Below are 16,193 nucleotides of genomic sequence, written 5' to 3' on the forward strand. Positions count from 1 at the left end.
GGTTCAATGCCTTTCAAAGCAAGGCATTTCCCAAACTAGGTGAAGATTAGTCCAATCACACTTTCCCTGAAAAGCTGGAACCTTAACCCAGACTAGTTAGTGAACTACCAACCAATTTCAAATCCACCAGGCATGTGAACGCCTTAGAATAAAACGTGGTCAACCAAGTAAATGTGTAATTAAAAAATAATTTTTGCAAACTATAAATCTGTTTTTTGTCTAGGTTTCTATAATGAAACTACCACCTTAAAGATTCTGGATGACATTCATTACGTTTTAGACCAAGGTGACACCTATTTATTTAGGTGATTGGACTTATCGATGGGTTTTGAAACGGTTGGCGATGGCAGACTAATTCAGACATTGCAATAGCAAATGGAATTTCAAGGACAGGTCTGTGATGGTCTAGCTCTTCCCTCACCAAAAAATCACAATTGGGAGGAATGGTGCTACACATTGGCCACAGCTTAAGAGTTTTGTGGTGTTCTAACAGAGTTCAACATTAGTTCCAGCCCTTTTCACTCTGAAAATGTAGGCTCAGGGCCAGGATGCAGGTGTCACTGTTCATCAATATGCAAATGAAATGTAACTGTAAAGAAAAATGTAATTACTGAGGATATCATTACCCTGGGAACCTACCTAATTATAGTCCAGAAATGGAAGAAAGGAACTTCCTTATGATAAAACCCATAAAATGGAACTCCTCCTTTCCACACCCTCAGGCAAAAATTTGGTGAATTCTTCTCCTCAATTTCTCCTCTAGTAAAATCATTTGATCTTGCTTCTTCGCTGCCTCAGAATAATCCTGCACATAAACAAGATGACGAAAGTGGCAATTGCCTATGTGTACGCCCTGAAAAAATCTGCCAAATATCTTGATATGCTGAACCATGTTTATGTTAGAGCTAGATAGTTAAGGTCATAGTCCAGAATGAGAGCAGATACACTTGTGGTGTTAGAAGTTGCAGACCTACTATTTATGAAAGCAGCGTTGGTGTCATGGGGGTTTTGCTAGTACAAGGGGTGTAAAGTCTCTGAGAATGCAGATAACTCTCAGATTCTGTTTTGGTCAGGCAGCTCTTGAAATGTTTGGAAAGTGATGCCTGGTAAAGTTGGATAGATGAGAGTATTGTGCCAACTTGAGAGAGTGAACCAATGTGGAAGGATACTCAGGGTAGTGGAGGAGCGTTGTGCATAACGTGGCTCTGAGGTGGCTGAGTTAGGTGAGAAATTGAAGAAGGGATGTAAGGAGTAGTTTTTATGTGGGGCAGAGAGAGGGTGAGTGTGTTATGAAGGACTAGGATTTGCTTGGTGAAGTGATGTGGTTGCATTTTGGTTATATTAAGTTTACTTGGGGGAACAAATAATAGATTTGCACTTTGAGTGATAGCATGGTTTTCTAATATCAGGTATCAAGGGACAGTTTACATGGGCATCATGTTCTGGGATGGTCAAGACCTTCACCGGGAAGTCCATCTGCATTCTGGTGTCTTATTTAAGCCTGACTAGGGAGAGAGGAAGCTTTAGAGAGGAGGGTGGAGGATGAAATCAGTTGGAGTTACCCAGGGGCAGCCCCTCTGCTATGGCGGAGAAGCGTCGCCCGCTGGTGAATGCAGAAAAATAAAGTGATAATAAATGTATTTTTCTGCTTAGTGAGGGTGGGGCAAGGCCCACCACCCCCATGTTACCAGGGAGGAGTGGTTTGTGCACTTTAAGTGTGCATGTCAGTTTGGCTGGCCATACTGACTCGCGCATTTAGAACTCTCCCACCGGCTGTGTTGCACAGCTGGGTGGAGATGAAGTGCGGGCTCCCACTCCATCACTGAGTGACATTTCTGCCTGCTCATGCCAATCCTGGCACTTCTCACATGCTGGTAACAGCATGAGAGAAGCATCAGGATAAGGTAGGGAGGGGAGGAGAAGAATGGAGGCGTTGGGAGCGGGGGAACACCGAGGCATCAGGTACTTTTTTTTTATTATTGGTTCCCACTCCATGTGCTGCCCCCCACCCCTTCCTGGCAGCAGCCGCTACATGGGTTACCAGGAGGGATAGGTATTTTAACAGTAATGTCACTGACAGCAGGCCTGCCTAATTCAGTTTACAGGTGAAAGCAGTTAGGAGATAGAGACATTTCAGTCTGAGGGTTAAGTAATTTTAAGCCTTCAGCTTGACTAATGGGGTTCAGACCAGTTCTGGATACTGAGGGGTGAGTGTGTGATGACAGAGGCTTGTGGAGGAAGGGGGGTGGAGGGTGTCGGAGATGGCATTGCTAGCTGTATTCACACTGTTTTAGATGCAGAGGCTAATGTTGGAGAATTGGATCATGATTTTCCCATTACCATATGGATTAAGGCCATATTTCTGATTCTGGTTACTAGTGATGGCAGTTTTATCCCATAAGTAATTTTAATGTTTACTGAGATTGAGAAAAAAGAGCAGGGCCTGTCTATCCACAACGGTATGTTGTCTATGAAAATGCTCTATGTTGCTATCTACGTCTTGTAGCATGGTCTGATAGGATTGGTCTATTAGTTTTGGATTGACTTGTCATGTTACAATTTGTTGAGAGGAGCAAAATTTCAGATGGATGAACTCAATCAAATGGAGTAAGATCATACATAGCAGATCATGTGAAGCAAAATTACATGGAAAAGAGCTAAATGGCACTGGATCCAAATAACCTGGAGGAGCAAATCACAGTAAAGCAGATCACAGAGAATAAAAAGCACATGAAGAAGCTAATCAAAATCAAACAAATCACATGAAGGGGCAAATGACAATGCCACAAATCACAAGGAGCAAGTGACATAGCTAAGCAGAACACTATGGAGTAAGTGACATGAAGTTGCAAATACCACCAGGGCAAATCAGTTAGAGCAAAAATAAAAAAGAGAACAAATTCATACTATAAAAACAAAGGAGTCAGCCCTCTCACTCCACTGAAGCTTTAAGGTTTTGTTGGGAGTGGAGCTCCCTTCTCGTGAGACAGACCCTGTCATCTACCTAATGGAGTACACAATCTATTTTTATTGTTGGAACCTGACTCTGAAACAATGCAAGATAGTGAGGCGCCTTGCTAAATATAGCTTTTATCTCAGGGCAAGAGGCCTCAGTTAGACCTGGTCAACTTCTCCAACTGAGGAAAGTAACCAGCAGTTCAGAAGACCATTCTTTGGGTTTCCATGCTGACATCAGGAGACACAGCTCTGATCCGGACAGACAACACAGTTACTAAGTCTTACATAAACCAATAGTCAGGAATGGGCTTGGCTTCTCTCGTTCGTAAGCTTCTCTTGCTCGCTTGCTGTCCAGGTCTGTCCTTGGGTAAAGGAACATCTTTTACCACTAAGTACCTTCATATTTAGCGGTCTCAATGTGAGAGTGGATCAATTAGGCAGAAGCTTTCCTTCCTCTCACAATTTAAATGTATCCCTTCTAATCTTTCAAGAAACGAGCAAGAGGTCTTGTACCCCAAAGGTGAATCTCTTTGGCAATGCTCTACTTCCAGACCTGAGTGAATGGGGAGTAGATACATTAACCTCTCCCTGGTCCCCTCTTCTCCTTTAAGCCTTCCCACCTAGACTTTATAATGTCAGGTTGTTAGTTAATCTCCCAGAGGAAAGGGAAAATGTGATCCTAACTCTCCCATTCGGGCCCTACAGGAACAATCCCTGTGTTGAGACAAATGATTCAATCCCCAGAATCGATTCTTCCACCGCAGAGCCTCTTCTGCCCCAAGTGCCCTGTCAGCATATCCATCGGTCTATCTATATGCTGAAAAGAAGGATCTCAAACAACTGTATCTTTCTTCATCTCTTGCAGCATCAGTCCATGAATCTCATCATCGTCAATGGAGATTTATTCATCCTGGTGTACAAATAGATCTCTCGATCCCTGCGCTTGTCAGCTTACGTGAATCCTTAATTTTCTCTATGATGTTTTTCTACTAAGAGTTAGCAATTGCTACCCTTAAAGTTCAATGGGCATCAATACAGGTAGTTAGAGTCTCTTTAGTAGCATCTGGGAAGCAGGCTTCTAGATGGCTTCCCTCCTCAGCACCCTCCTCCTAAAAAGTTGTACCCTTTTGTTGTTTACCCTTACTTCAAGACGTTTTGCAATGTCCTCCTTATTATCCACTAAAAGCTTCCTTGCAATTTCTGACTTCTAAAGTTTGCTTTCTAGTGGCTACAGAATGCAGGTTAGGGAAGTTAGGATTGTTAGCTATTAGGTCTTTCTATCTGCTTTTTTACTTTTTTCCCCAGACAGATTAGTTCTCTGTTTGGGCCCAGGTTTTTATTCCCAGGTGGCTTCATCCTTCCATACATAATAGCAGATTGTCCCTTCTTTTTTTCTTAATCCTTCTTCGACTGATCAAGAGGCATGCCATCTTCTGGATGCCACCCTGGCAGTTAAGATCTGTCTTTCTTGTTAAGCTGAATTCATGACATGTGACACTCTTTTTGTTAACTCTGGTTCTATTAAAGAGGGTTACAGCCATCCACTTCCTCCCTAAGCAGATGGATGAAAGCAGTTATTTCTCTATTTTATGAACATCAAGCAGCTTTTTTACCAGAATCCGTTCAAGGGTGCTCCACTCGTGGAACGGCAGCCGCATGGGCAGGAGAAGAAGGTGCATTCATTTAAGACATTTGTCATGGAGTGACCTGGGCAGTCCCTTTAATTTTTGTGAAGTTTTTTTTGTTTATGAATCAATGATCTTTGAACTTTGGGACTAATGTTCTAAATTCTGCTTTATAAAAAACATTTCTACTGTAATTATAGGATTTATTTCTGGTTGCATATTGATGTGCTAGGATTACTTTCAGGTTGGGATTTTAACGTTGGTTACAATGGGCCAGATGTACAAAGCCCTTTTGCATTTCTTAACGGTCTGAATTTGTATTTCAGGTCATTGATAAATGCAAAACGGCTTTTCTTATGTTTCGAGGCCTTTAAGAAATAGCAAATTTCAATTTCAACCTTGTGAAAATCGCAAAATGCGATTCCCAAAAGAGGAAATCGCAAATAGGGTTTTCCTATTCACGATTCCTATTCTGATGTACAAAGCATTTCCAAAATGTGATTTAGGAATTTAGGAGATGCAATTACCACTGACTTGAAGTCGATGGTAACCAGGTGCAATTTAAAAAAAAACACCCCAAGGTGCTTTTTTAAATTGTAATAGAGCACACACATGACCCTGAGGTATATGTGTGTTCTACAGGTGCATCCCTATTGTGGGGTGCTCTAATGGAGACCTTTTGCCCTTTGACATCCCTGGTTTTGCATTTTCTATATATCTATTTCTTAATTAGAAATAGCTATTTAGGAAATGCAAAACAGGACCATTGACTAAAATGCAATGGGATTTCATAATACAGATAGGAATCGCTATTAGGAAATCGGTATTTCTGTTATAAGCATTTTGCATTTCTTAAATAGCGATTTCTAAGCTATTTAAGTAATGCAAAATTGTGTTTTTGTATGTCTGTCCCAATGTTATTGGCTTAAATATAGCCTTTTTAAAGTAAGAAGTGGGGCAATTTAGAATTGAGGAAATAATTTCCTGTGATAATCTTCATTTCTCAGATTATTCCTTCTTGCCCCAGTACCTACATCCCACCTCCTTCCTGTTATCATGAGATTTATTTCTTTCCACTTTATGATGGCAGAACATCGGTACGTGGAGTAGGTGGAGTCTAGGAGTAAAAGGGAAACGTTTTGGGAAATGATGTGGGGACATGAGAATTTTAAAATTAGTTATGTTGTGCTTTAGGGGAGATGTGCCTACAGCACTAAAGTAAGTACAGGGATGAAAGGGGGTAATTGAAGTAAGGAAGATTACTATTAGGAAATCAGAGCATTCGTAATGTAGTCAAATGCATGACTGCATTTTACCAGGCAATGATATAAGAACAGTTTTGTTACGTGCTAGCATTTTACTTCTACCACAGCTACATCATTTTCATAGTCAGAAAATTGGCACTTTCTTGAGCTGGTTAGACTGCTGTATGGTAATAGTGTGCAATGTTGGAAAGTTATTTTTTTTAAATGTGTGAACATCTACAGGAAACCTCCTTATTGTGCAGGTAGAGCAGTATTTTGCCACTTCTATGTGAACATTTTTACTTTTGTGGTAATTTATGTTGCATATATCCTTGTTTAACACAACACATTATGGCCCTCATTACAAGGCTGGCGGCCGTGATGGTCCTACCGCTCCGGAGCCGGCGCTAAGTACAGCCACATTAAGAGTTGTGGGGCTTGGCAGACGCCAATCCTCCACAAACCCACCTGGCCCGCCGATGCGGTCGCACCGCCACAGCCGGCGGGGAGCACCTCCAACCTGGTGGCAGGCCTCAGCCTGCCAGCAGGATTAAAAGACTGCAGCCCACCAGGCTTTCCTTGGCGGTCACCCTGCCATGAAAATCCTGGTGGTCACACACCCGGCGACTGGAATCTCCATTCCTGTCGCCGGTACACACATGTAAACATGTCCCCACACATGCACACATCGCCTCCACCCATCCACACACTCACAAACAACCCCCGCACGCTTTCCCAAATGCATGCATCAACATACACACCCATTCAGCATACGCATACATGCACTCAGACACCCCCACTCACTCACATTCATCCACACAGACACTCCCAAAAACTCACATTCATCCACACAGACACACCCATACACGTGCACATACACGCACACACACATTCACATTCACTTGCATATACGCACGCATTCACCCCCCCTCAGCAGACACGCACACACACACGCACACACAGCCACCCCCCCCCTTCGAACACCAACTTACCTTCTTTGTCGAGGAGGACGTCCGGGAGGGGATGGGTCCTGGCGGTCTTGCATCGCCAGCACCACCACTCCAGCAGGACTCTGCCAAGCCGTATTACGGCTTGTAAAAAGGCAAGCAGAGTCCTGCTGCTGTGGAGGTGTTGGCGATGCAACCACCAGCATGAGTGCTGGCGGATTTCCACCACAGATATGGGGGATGGCTGCCAGCACTCGTAGTATGGCTCTCTGCAGAATGCCTGAACTTGTGGTCTAGTGGCGGGTTTGACTTTGACGGTCAGGGAAATTGACAGCCAAAGTCCAAATGAGGCCCTATACCTTCAAAACAGGTTCTTATCTGCAATGCCATTGTGCAGAGAAATTATATGCAAAGGTAAGTAGAAGAGAAAATCTCTGCAAACATTTGTCATTGAACATAAAAAACTATTTAAGGTACACTTACAGTGAAACATTTTGCATGCAGTTGGCAGCTTGCCTGGATTCAAACATAGTGAAAATTGTTTTGCATGCAATGAAAATTATTTTGCAATGTAGAAAAAAAACGTATCTCGGGTCAATGTAAACCCGAGATAAACTACAAAATGTAAACTACAAAAAGCATGAGCATCATGAACTTCACAAAACTTTGCAGTTGAAAGTCACTTTACACACCATTAACATACGGGAGAATTATGCTCTTGCAGTGACCTTGTATGATCTTCGCAGGTCTAAGTTGTGAAGATTTGCGGGGAGCTGACCCAGTATTTTATCTGATCCTGGGCCAAAAAAACACAAGCTGGGCCACGGCAAAAGTTGTATTTACAAACCAACAAAATACCACAAACAGCACTAACAAGTGCTTTAAAAAAATTAAAGTTAGTACCATCATTAACTCTTTCTTATCAACAAATCATCTCTTTCAACATAGGTAGTCGTTATAAAAATACTGATCATAGCATCACCCACAGGAGCTCACACCTTTAATTTTCCACAGATATTGGGACAAGTGGATTCTGGTGTGGGCTATGAGTAAATATTTTATTATATTCTCAGACAAGTCAGAGGGCCGATGTGCACTAGCAGCGTTCTTTCTGTGCCAGTAAACGTTTAGTGGTCCTTACAACAGAGAGGCAGATAAAGTGACCATAGACAGCAGATTATTCACAGGTCCAAGAAATATGCCCATGTAACTCCTGTCTGTGCTTCTCTGAAATGGCTCCTTTTGAAACCTAAACATACATTTAAAATGACATGCATCCCATATAAAGTAGGGGTGGGCGGACCTCACAGAGTTTTGCTCTACGGAATTCTGCTGAGTTATGTACAAATTCTGTGAGATTTCACAGAGTTCTGCCCATCCCTAAATAAAGTTGCTCCACAAATGAAACATCCAAACTACCTGGCATGATAGCTAATAATAATATCAGGTAGCACAAGGGACTTCAGGAGTAAATCGACTTTATGCAGTGAAACCTCAGAAGTCCGAAAAATAACACTACCAAGCAATCTTCCCCTGAAAATAATCTGTTACCTGGAATGCTCTCTCAACATACTTTAGTCTAGTCCTTTTCCAATATAAAAAAAAACAAAAAACTCAAGATTCATTTCCTCAGTAAACTTCAATGCCAATAAATTCATATGTTGTAGATGTGTGTGCCGCTAAATCAGTGTGGATCCCACTGTATGAAGGTATAAACTGTCTGCCACACTTGTTCTTTTTGTATTAATATGAATCTCTGTATACAGTTTTTCTTTGCCTCATTCACGCAAATGCTGATCTTTTAAATCATTATTCAGCATATTGTCTGTTTAAGGTTTTCCTGTTTTATCAGTGGGAATATCATACCTTTCCATTATGTACACAGATTTTCTGTAAATTTCTTGTTTTGTTCCATACTAAAGTGTGAACATTATTTTTTTCTTAATCTTTTGGTTGCAAGCATACTTCCATGCCTTTGAAGGCAAGGATTGTGCTATATTCAAGACAGCTAAATAAATGATTAAGACTGCATAGCAGGTAGAGTTCATCCAAATATTTAACTGCATTTTTGATTTCTAATCTCTTTTGTTCCTTGTTATGTGACATCCACTGTCCCGGTTCGCAGTACGAGTAAAGGGATGATTTGAGGAATGAAATACCTTGTGTGTGGGCTTCTCCTGTCTCGTCTTCCTCTGCTGCTGTTTCTTCTAGTTTTTCTTCTTCTAGTGTTTTTTCTTCTTCTTCTTCTCCTCCTCGGGGTGAAACAACAATTAAATAAATCAGTGTTTGTTAGCATGAGTGCACTCACTAGGAACACAAGCTGACTTCCTCCCAACCTTTCATGTATAAGACCTCACAGCCCACGCCCCTAGTGATACAGCTGCCCAGGCCTCCTCTGAGACAGACTTGCTCTCATTCTCCTTGACCAACCTTCTATAACCCTACCTGATGATGTTGTATGTCTGTACCTTTCCTGTTAATGCAGCATCACTTGGCCTGTTTGACATAGCCTCATCTGTCCACCATACTGATACAACCTCTCTAGGATCTTTCTTCAGATACACCCAAACTGGGCCTTCTCTTTCATATGGGTTCACTATACCTTTCAGTAACATGCTCATTTGGTCTTCTTACTCGTGCAGTTTCACCTTGCTGTCCAGATGATTCTCCATCTCACTGGGCATGCCTGCTCATGCAGCCTCTCTGGTCTCCAACCACTTACAGGCTCACTGAGCTTGAATGCTGATGCAACCAGACTGTACCTCCCTTCACTTAGCCTCACTGGAATCTGTAGTGGTTACTGTTTCACTAGGCTTTTCCCCTCATTCAGCCTCACTGAGTGATCCAAATAAGTGACTCTCAGTTGGCATTAATGCGCATATAGCTTCACTTGGAATTCCCATAGATCCTTTTATATTGAACTGCTGCTCTTGCTACTCTGTCAACAGGCCTTCCAGTCCATGTGCCCTAAAATAGTGTTTATGCAGATAAGGCCCCTTTCATCCTGGGAAATTAGCTAGAAAGAGACTTCCTTCTAAGGTGGCCACACTGAACCTTTGCACTGATATGGTCCAATTAGCCCACCTAATGACACACCTTTTCTCAAACTACCTCTATACACAGATCTGACCTTTCACATTTTTTGAGGCCTCCTCCTTAAATGATTATACTAGTCATTCAAGCCATCCTGCTGTCACTGCCTCACTGGCTCTTTTTGACATGTTTCCTCAGTCTGACTTCCTCTGAGCCGTCCTTAAAGACTCATCCCAATAAAATACATCACTGTGCCTCTAGTGACACAGCTGCACCAAGTCTGGCTGCTAATGAAGCCTTACAAGGCCTGATTCAATGTCAATTTCTCATAACAAGCACTAAATAATCCTTACTGCTTGGACCTTCTTGCTGATATAGTTTCAGTGAGATAATTGAGAAATATTAGTTCATTAGGCTCTGCCTGCAGGCAGGCAGCATTGGGCCTACAGATATGTTATCAGTGGTCATTACCTATATGCATCCTCGTGCTCTTATTCTTTTCAAGTTTAGGAACCTGCCTCCCATATAAAGCTGTACAGAGCCCAGCCAACCATGAGGCCTTATGTGGCCTTCCTGCCTCCAATGGACCTCCTTCATCAGGAGCTTCCTGATACTTCAGCTTCATGCGTTATCTCACCTGCTAGGTCTACACCTCACTAGGCATTTTGCTTCTACAAACACAGTTTTTCAGAGTGACCCATCATGGGCTTTCACTTCCCTCACCAAGCCACAGCAAACACAGGAAAAATAAATTGACATTTAACTGGTAAATAGAACTTCAGTTAACGTCATTGAATAACTAGCCACAAAAGGCTACTAGTCTAACCTAAGTGACTCACCCCCTACAAGACTTTGGGCAGGTTGTAGAAGACATTGACATTGGAAAAGCTTTTAGTGGCAAAAATGTTTAGTGCTCTTTCAAGTGTTTCCATGTTGGAGAAGAGTGCATGTCACTCACCTCTTGTGAATGGCGCACTCTCATATTATATCAGTTTCAACATACAAAGGGCCAAGATTACTAAATATTTATGCAGTGCAGTGGAGCAACCAAACTGCTGTGGTATGTTGCACACAGGAGAAGATAGAGCAGAGCCATATCCACTAGGAGTGTCCTGCTGCAGGTGTTACTCCCTGCATCTGTGAATAAACAGCCTGCCTTGAACAAAGTATAGCCCAGCACCATGATTGTGTATAGTTTAGCATAGAATTTGTGCAGGAAGCATACTTTACTGGTAGAATTTCATAAGCCTAGACAAACCCACAAGAATCTCGTCCATTGGATGTGTGATGTGCAGTGCACCTCACATCCAATGTGTGGGTTTTTAGAATAAATTCATTTCTATTACCAACAGCAGTATAATGAGGAGTTAGTTGTTGGCATAAGTCCCGCTCTTGGTATTTTAGGAGACTGGGCTTTGCGTGAAAAACTATGAGTGTTTTCACTGACCCATCCCATCAAAAACCCTTTATGCAAAGCAACACAAAGCAGCACAAAGCTGTTTTTTGTGCATAGGAAAGTGCACCTTGCCAGCGCAAAATGCCTTTTGATAGGAGAGTAAATATCTTTGTAAGACTTTGTGTAGCTTTGCATTGCTTTGTGCGGACACAAAAGCTACTAAATGGGGGCCAGATTGTTCAGATCTGTCAATGTTGAGCTAGTTCTATTTGACAGCTTCATTTAAAGGCACAGGAGTAAAACATTCTTTCAGGGAGACGGAATTGATTTGACCAAGACGCAGGTAAGAAGGCGAGGATCTACAAATTAGAGTTCTCTGAAAGCTACATGCCTCAGTCGTCCTAATCTCTTATTGTAAATTTGCAACGGCTCTAAAATTGTTGCGTGGTTGGAACATACAGAAAGGTGCATATAGTCATATATGAAAGAACGCTGGGCATATAAATGCTTCTTTTCTTGACAACAAGCACGAGTAATTTTATGTTGTGATTTTCTAGAACCTAATGCGAATATTCTGCAGTGGGGCGAATGCTCCCTCAACCCAAACAAATTCATCCACAGCCTGATCAGTTCAGGTTCAATCCGGTCGAGTTGATACTATGCTTGGTGAACCACCCACCAAGCATAGTAAAAGATGGCACATCCCATAGTAAAAGATGGCACATCCAATCTCTGCTCATCGCTGCTCCATGTTGGTGAGGGCAGCACTGAAGTCTTAGCACAAGGAACTTAATATCAATGAAGCAAATATTGTTCCTTACCTTCCACCTCCTCCTCCCTGCAGTGAAAAGAGAGAAACAACACAACGGTTACACGCGGCAGGGAAAAGGATATGCTGTCATGTTATGGAAGAGTGGTTTTTTTCGTTATAATTGTACCTTGGAAGCTTAAATGCAGCACATTAGTATCATCCGATAGCAAGATAAATGATCAAAGGTGACAAACGATCAGGATGAGCCAATACACTCAAATTTAGCATTGATATCCCGCAAACAACCACCCAGACTCATTAACCGACAGCTGTCAGTCATACAGCTGGTGGAGCAACAGATACAAAAGCGCTTACCCTGTGTCTGAAGACCACAGAAGAGAAGAATGTAGCTCCTATCAAAGGAAGAGCAATCACATGCAAGGCCTCAACTGCTCAATCTTGAAACTGTACAGACCAAAACAAGGACCTGGTCGCTTTCAATTTGGGCTTGCATCAAATGATTCCAGAGAAATTGTCATGGAGCCCCCTCTTTTGGGCAACTTTCCTCCTTTGGTTGAAACAAATCTGGTCAACTGTTCTGAACCTTTCAAGCAAATCAAGTTGCTGTTGTTTGTTTAATGAATAATTTAGGCCATTTACAAACTGTTTTTAATAAACTGCTGCATGTAATTCAAGTACATTTGTTTATTAAAAATACTTTATAAATATAAATATCAATAATTAATCAAAACATTAGAATGGGTACTTAATTAAAAAACATAGCACATTTTCGACGTGTCAAACAATTGCATCTATGAAGAAAAGAAGAGAGAAAAAAGGAGACAGAAATGCTGGCAGGAAGTGACCCAAGAAAGCAGCAGATAGAGACAGGCGTCTGGCCAGAGCATAGGTGCAGAATGCTTTGCTTAGGAAGGATACACATCAAAAGATTGAAGGTTGGAATGAATGACAGGACAGAAGAGAGTCCAAGTAGTGTTTATATGGGGACACATATAAATATTAATGTGGTCATGGAAGAAAGGACAAGGTTTTAAAATCATTGGTATACAACAGCGTGAAAACAACACCAAATGTATCCTGCATCCTAACTTCTAGAACTTCTAGACCTCATTTTGTGGTATAAATGGGGTGTTCCTGAAGAATTATGTCCTTAAATCTTATCAGGACATAATTATCTATAAACACCCCCACTTTGTTTTCAATGTACAATGGACACTCACTATTAAAGGGATTCTTAAGAGACCCAAAAGGAAGTTTATCCCTAAAGATACTGGTAGGAAATATCACAAGTTCTCCCTTGGAACATGGTTAAGGTCCCACTTGTTTATATGGACCAGTGTGAGACCCGACGATAAACCATTTCACTAACAGAGTGGAAAAAGGCCTAAAACAAATAACCTGTCAGGGTCCTTGAACTTATTCTCCCATCTGGATCCATTTTTTTTTTTTTTAGGACCTCGCTTTTAGGATGCCATTTGTGTCGTTGATTAATTTAGAAAGGCAGTGTCATATGTCACAAAAAAACTCTCTTCCCTTCCTGGACAAAGCATCTAGTTTTAATCTGGGTTTCTGTGTAGATATACAACAACAAGAAGACAAACTGTATATGGAAGACAAAAGAACAACAAGAGTGAGAGGAGAACAACAAGGAATATGGATGGAAAAAATAGACTTAAGAAACAAAGGTCAAGTCAGGAACAAATATAAGTGAAAATATCTAGATAACTTAAGGGTGTTCTTCATTACTGAGTCAAAGTGATGCTCGTACCAGCACTGAAATTCAGTCTCCCTGTGAACATTTTCCCCACGTAGATATATTCGGAGGTGGAGAGAGTGGGAGGGGAGAGAAGCTTTTCATCCTAAAAAGTCTTGACTCCTATTTTACTAACTTTGTATTTGTATGTGGTGATTCCTAGAAGGGAGGAGGCTCACATTTAAGGACGATAATTCCCGAAATGTCAACCTCCTCCCTTCTAGGAATAACCACATACAAAGAAAACAAGATGACACATCACAATTAATGGTGTGCAGACAATATGAAGTGGGGGGAGGGTGGTACAGTAGGACTGTAATGAGAAAGACATTGACTTGAAGTAAGTGAAGTTACTGGTAAATAATCCAGAGATTACTTCCTCATCCATCTTTCTTTCCCAAGTCCTGACATTTATGAGGATACGTGATGCATGATGAAGAGAACAGATGGAGGAGTAGTCCTGAAGAGTGGTGGGTCAGGCGGTTAACTGAATTCTACAGAATAACCATGTTTGACACATTTGAAAACCAATTGTCGTTTACTAGAGAAATGCAACCTAGGTTAAAAAGTTTAATAGTTCCTCCTACTAGGGTTGAAGAAGCCAAGTCAAATTTTGGAGGCTGTCGTTGGTATTCCAATGAGCTAGACTGTTATCTGACAGGTACACAGCTCTTCGAGCTAGAGATCCAGGCTCATGTGATGTCCTCTCACTCTGGCTTTCATTCACATCTGGATGAACTGCAGTCATCTGAGTACACTGTGGAGCTCTTTTCCTTGGCCACAGAGATCTTGGAACTGAAACAAGTTGGGAAGTGAGGGCCCACTTTTACACACCAAAATCATTTTGTGTCCACTGTTAGCAGTTTCAGAACCAGCTTAATGTGGTTCTCCCTTCAAGTGAAAGAGGCCCAAAGATGTATGAGGTTTCTGCACTTGGCTGTCATCAGCCAATGAGTTAATCAGAGGAGTACAAAAGGGCATGCCCCACCTAAGGCTCCTCACATCTGCAGTCCCATCCCTCACCCATACCATGAAACAAAATTGCAGTATTCAGGAAAACTAATCAGCAGCTCTTTGCCAAGCAAAAAACCTGTCCGAATTTTCAATGGAGCTCTGTCTCCACTCTCTTCAGTTTCTAGGTCTCCTCTCACCAATTTTAGGGATTTCAGCAATAAATGTCCACTGTCTGGAAAAAGAATCTCATTGCTCTTTTGTGAAAAGAACAGGCCTGACCTATCCAAAATGAATCCCACAGCCCTCTACTACTGTGGCACACTCAAACATATGCCATGCATGTACCACACAGGTTACATATACACATACTTGTGGAACATAAACACTGGATGTCAGAGGAAGTCAGTGAAAAAGTACATAGAAGCTGAAATTTAAACTAGCTGGCCAGTAGGCCTTAACTAGGTCATGTCTCAAAACTGTGGATTCATAAAACTTGGTAAGATGCCAACAACATTCCATGTTCTAAATCCATGACAAGGACATTAGTCTTCTGTCTGTCAAGGAGGGCACATATGATGCACCTCTCTGGGTCAAAGGATATGCCCAAGACCTAGACCTCCTCTCATAAACTGAATAAGTGTGACACTAGTGTCAAAATCATAAACCAGGATACCAGATATATGCAGTTGGGCATTCATGGCAGGGAAACGCAACTATAGTTAATGTAGGGGACATTCCCATTCCAAAAATGTTTAATTCTACAAAGTCAAAAACTTCTCTTATACGTGAAAGTATCTTCTGAAATTAACTCCTTGCACATAGAGTTCTCCAGAAAAAGGATCGACATCTTATTCTTACTCAATGGAAAAAAATCCAGTAATGGGCACTTTGATGGAGGGAGCTCATCAGAGCATAAAGAAGCAGCCTCTTCTTCAACAATAGCCTTGCGTAGTTCAGTACTAGAAAGAGAAAGCACCTCCTCTTCTTCAGCAACCATTGATCCCACATTGTATAACATTTCAGTACACTTCCTTCCCTCTGTAGGAGCAGAAAGGGACAGATGTGAAAGTAAACCTTGTTTTTTCTATACACTTTGTTGCCCAAATCTCACTTCATGCAAGACCCAGCAGCAAAACCAAGGAGAAAAAAGGGAGTCATCAGCATTCTGTGAAGGTTCCCATCACTCCTGCTATAGCAGGTAAACGTAGCGACCACATCATAGTGCAATAATGAAAAACGTGCTACTCAAGCTGGGACTAAAACAAATTTTATGAAGTCACTGAGCTCCTTTAAAAAAGTAAAAGCACAATAGGCACACAAAATCCCCCCATTCCTGACCCGCTCAAGCAGGGAATAATCTGTTCCTGCAAGTTCCCTGAGAGGCTCAATATGCATATCCAAATTAACCTAATAATTGCTGCTTCCCATTCCATCAGGGACAGAAAATGTTTCTGCCCTACACCTGGTAGAGCCAGGGAACGCATTAGGGATATGTAGTAGGTTTTTAACTG

At 41.7% G+C, this 16,193-nt stretch overlaps 1 protein-coding gene across 2 annotated transcripts in view; it reads right to left on the reverse strand.

The window, feature by feature from the left end:
- Window positions 1-16,193, reverse strand: part of TNNT2 (troponin T2, cardiac type) — an 85,772-nt gene that overhangs the window by 53,604 nt on the left and 15,975 nt on the right. For both annotated transcript variants that reach the window (XM_069238900.1, XM_069238899.1), the window contains exons 3-4: window positions 12,025-12,041; window positions 8,934-9,026 (exon numbers count right to left, since the gene is read on the reverse strand). In XM_069238900.1, coding sequence (XP_069095001.1) covers window positions 8,934-9,026; window positions 12,025-12,041 — 110 coding nt within the window. The remainder of the gene's footprint in view (window positions 1-8,933; window positions 9,027-12,024; window positions 12,042-16,193) is intronic.

The sequence above is a fragment of the Pleurodeles waltl genome, chromosome 6 (assembly GCF_031143425.1).
Source record: "Pleurodeles waltl isolate 20211129_DDA chromosome 6, aPleWal1.hap1.20221129, whole genome shotgun sequence".
NCBI lineage: Eukaryota > Metazoa > Chordata > Amphibia > Caudata > Salamandridae > Pleurodeles > Pleurodeles waltl.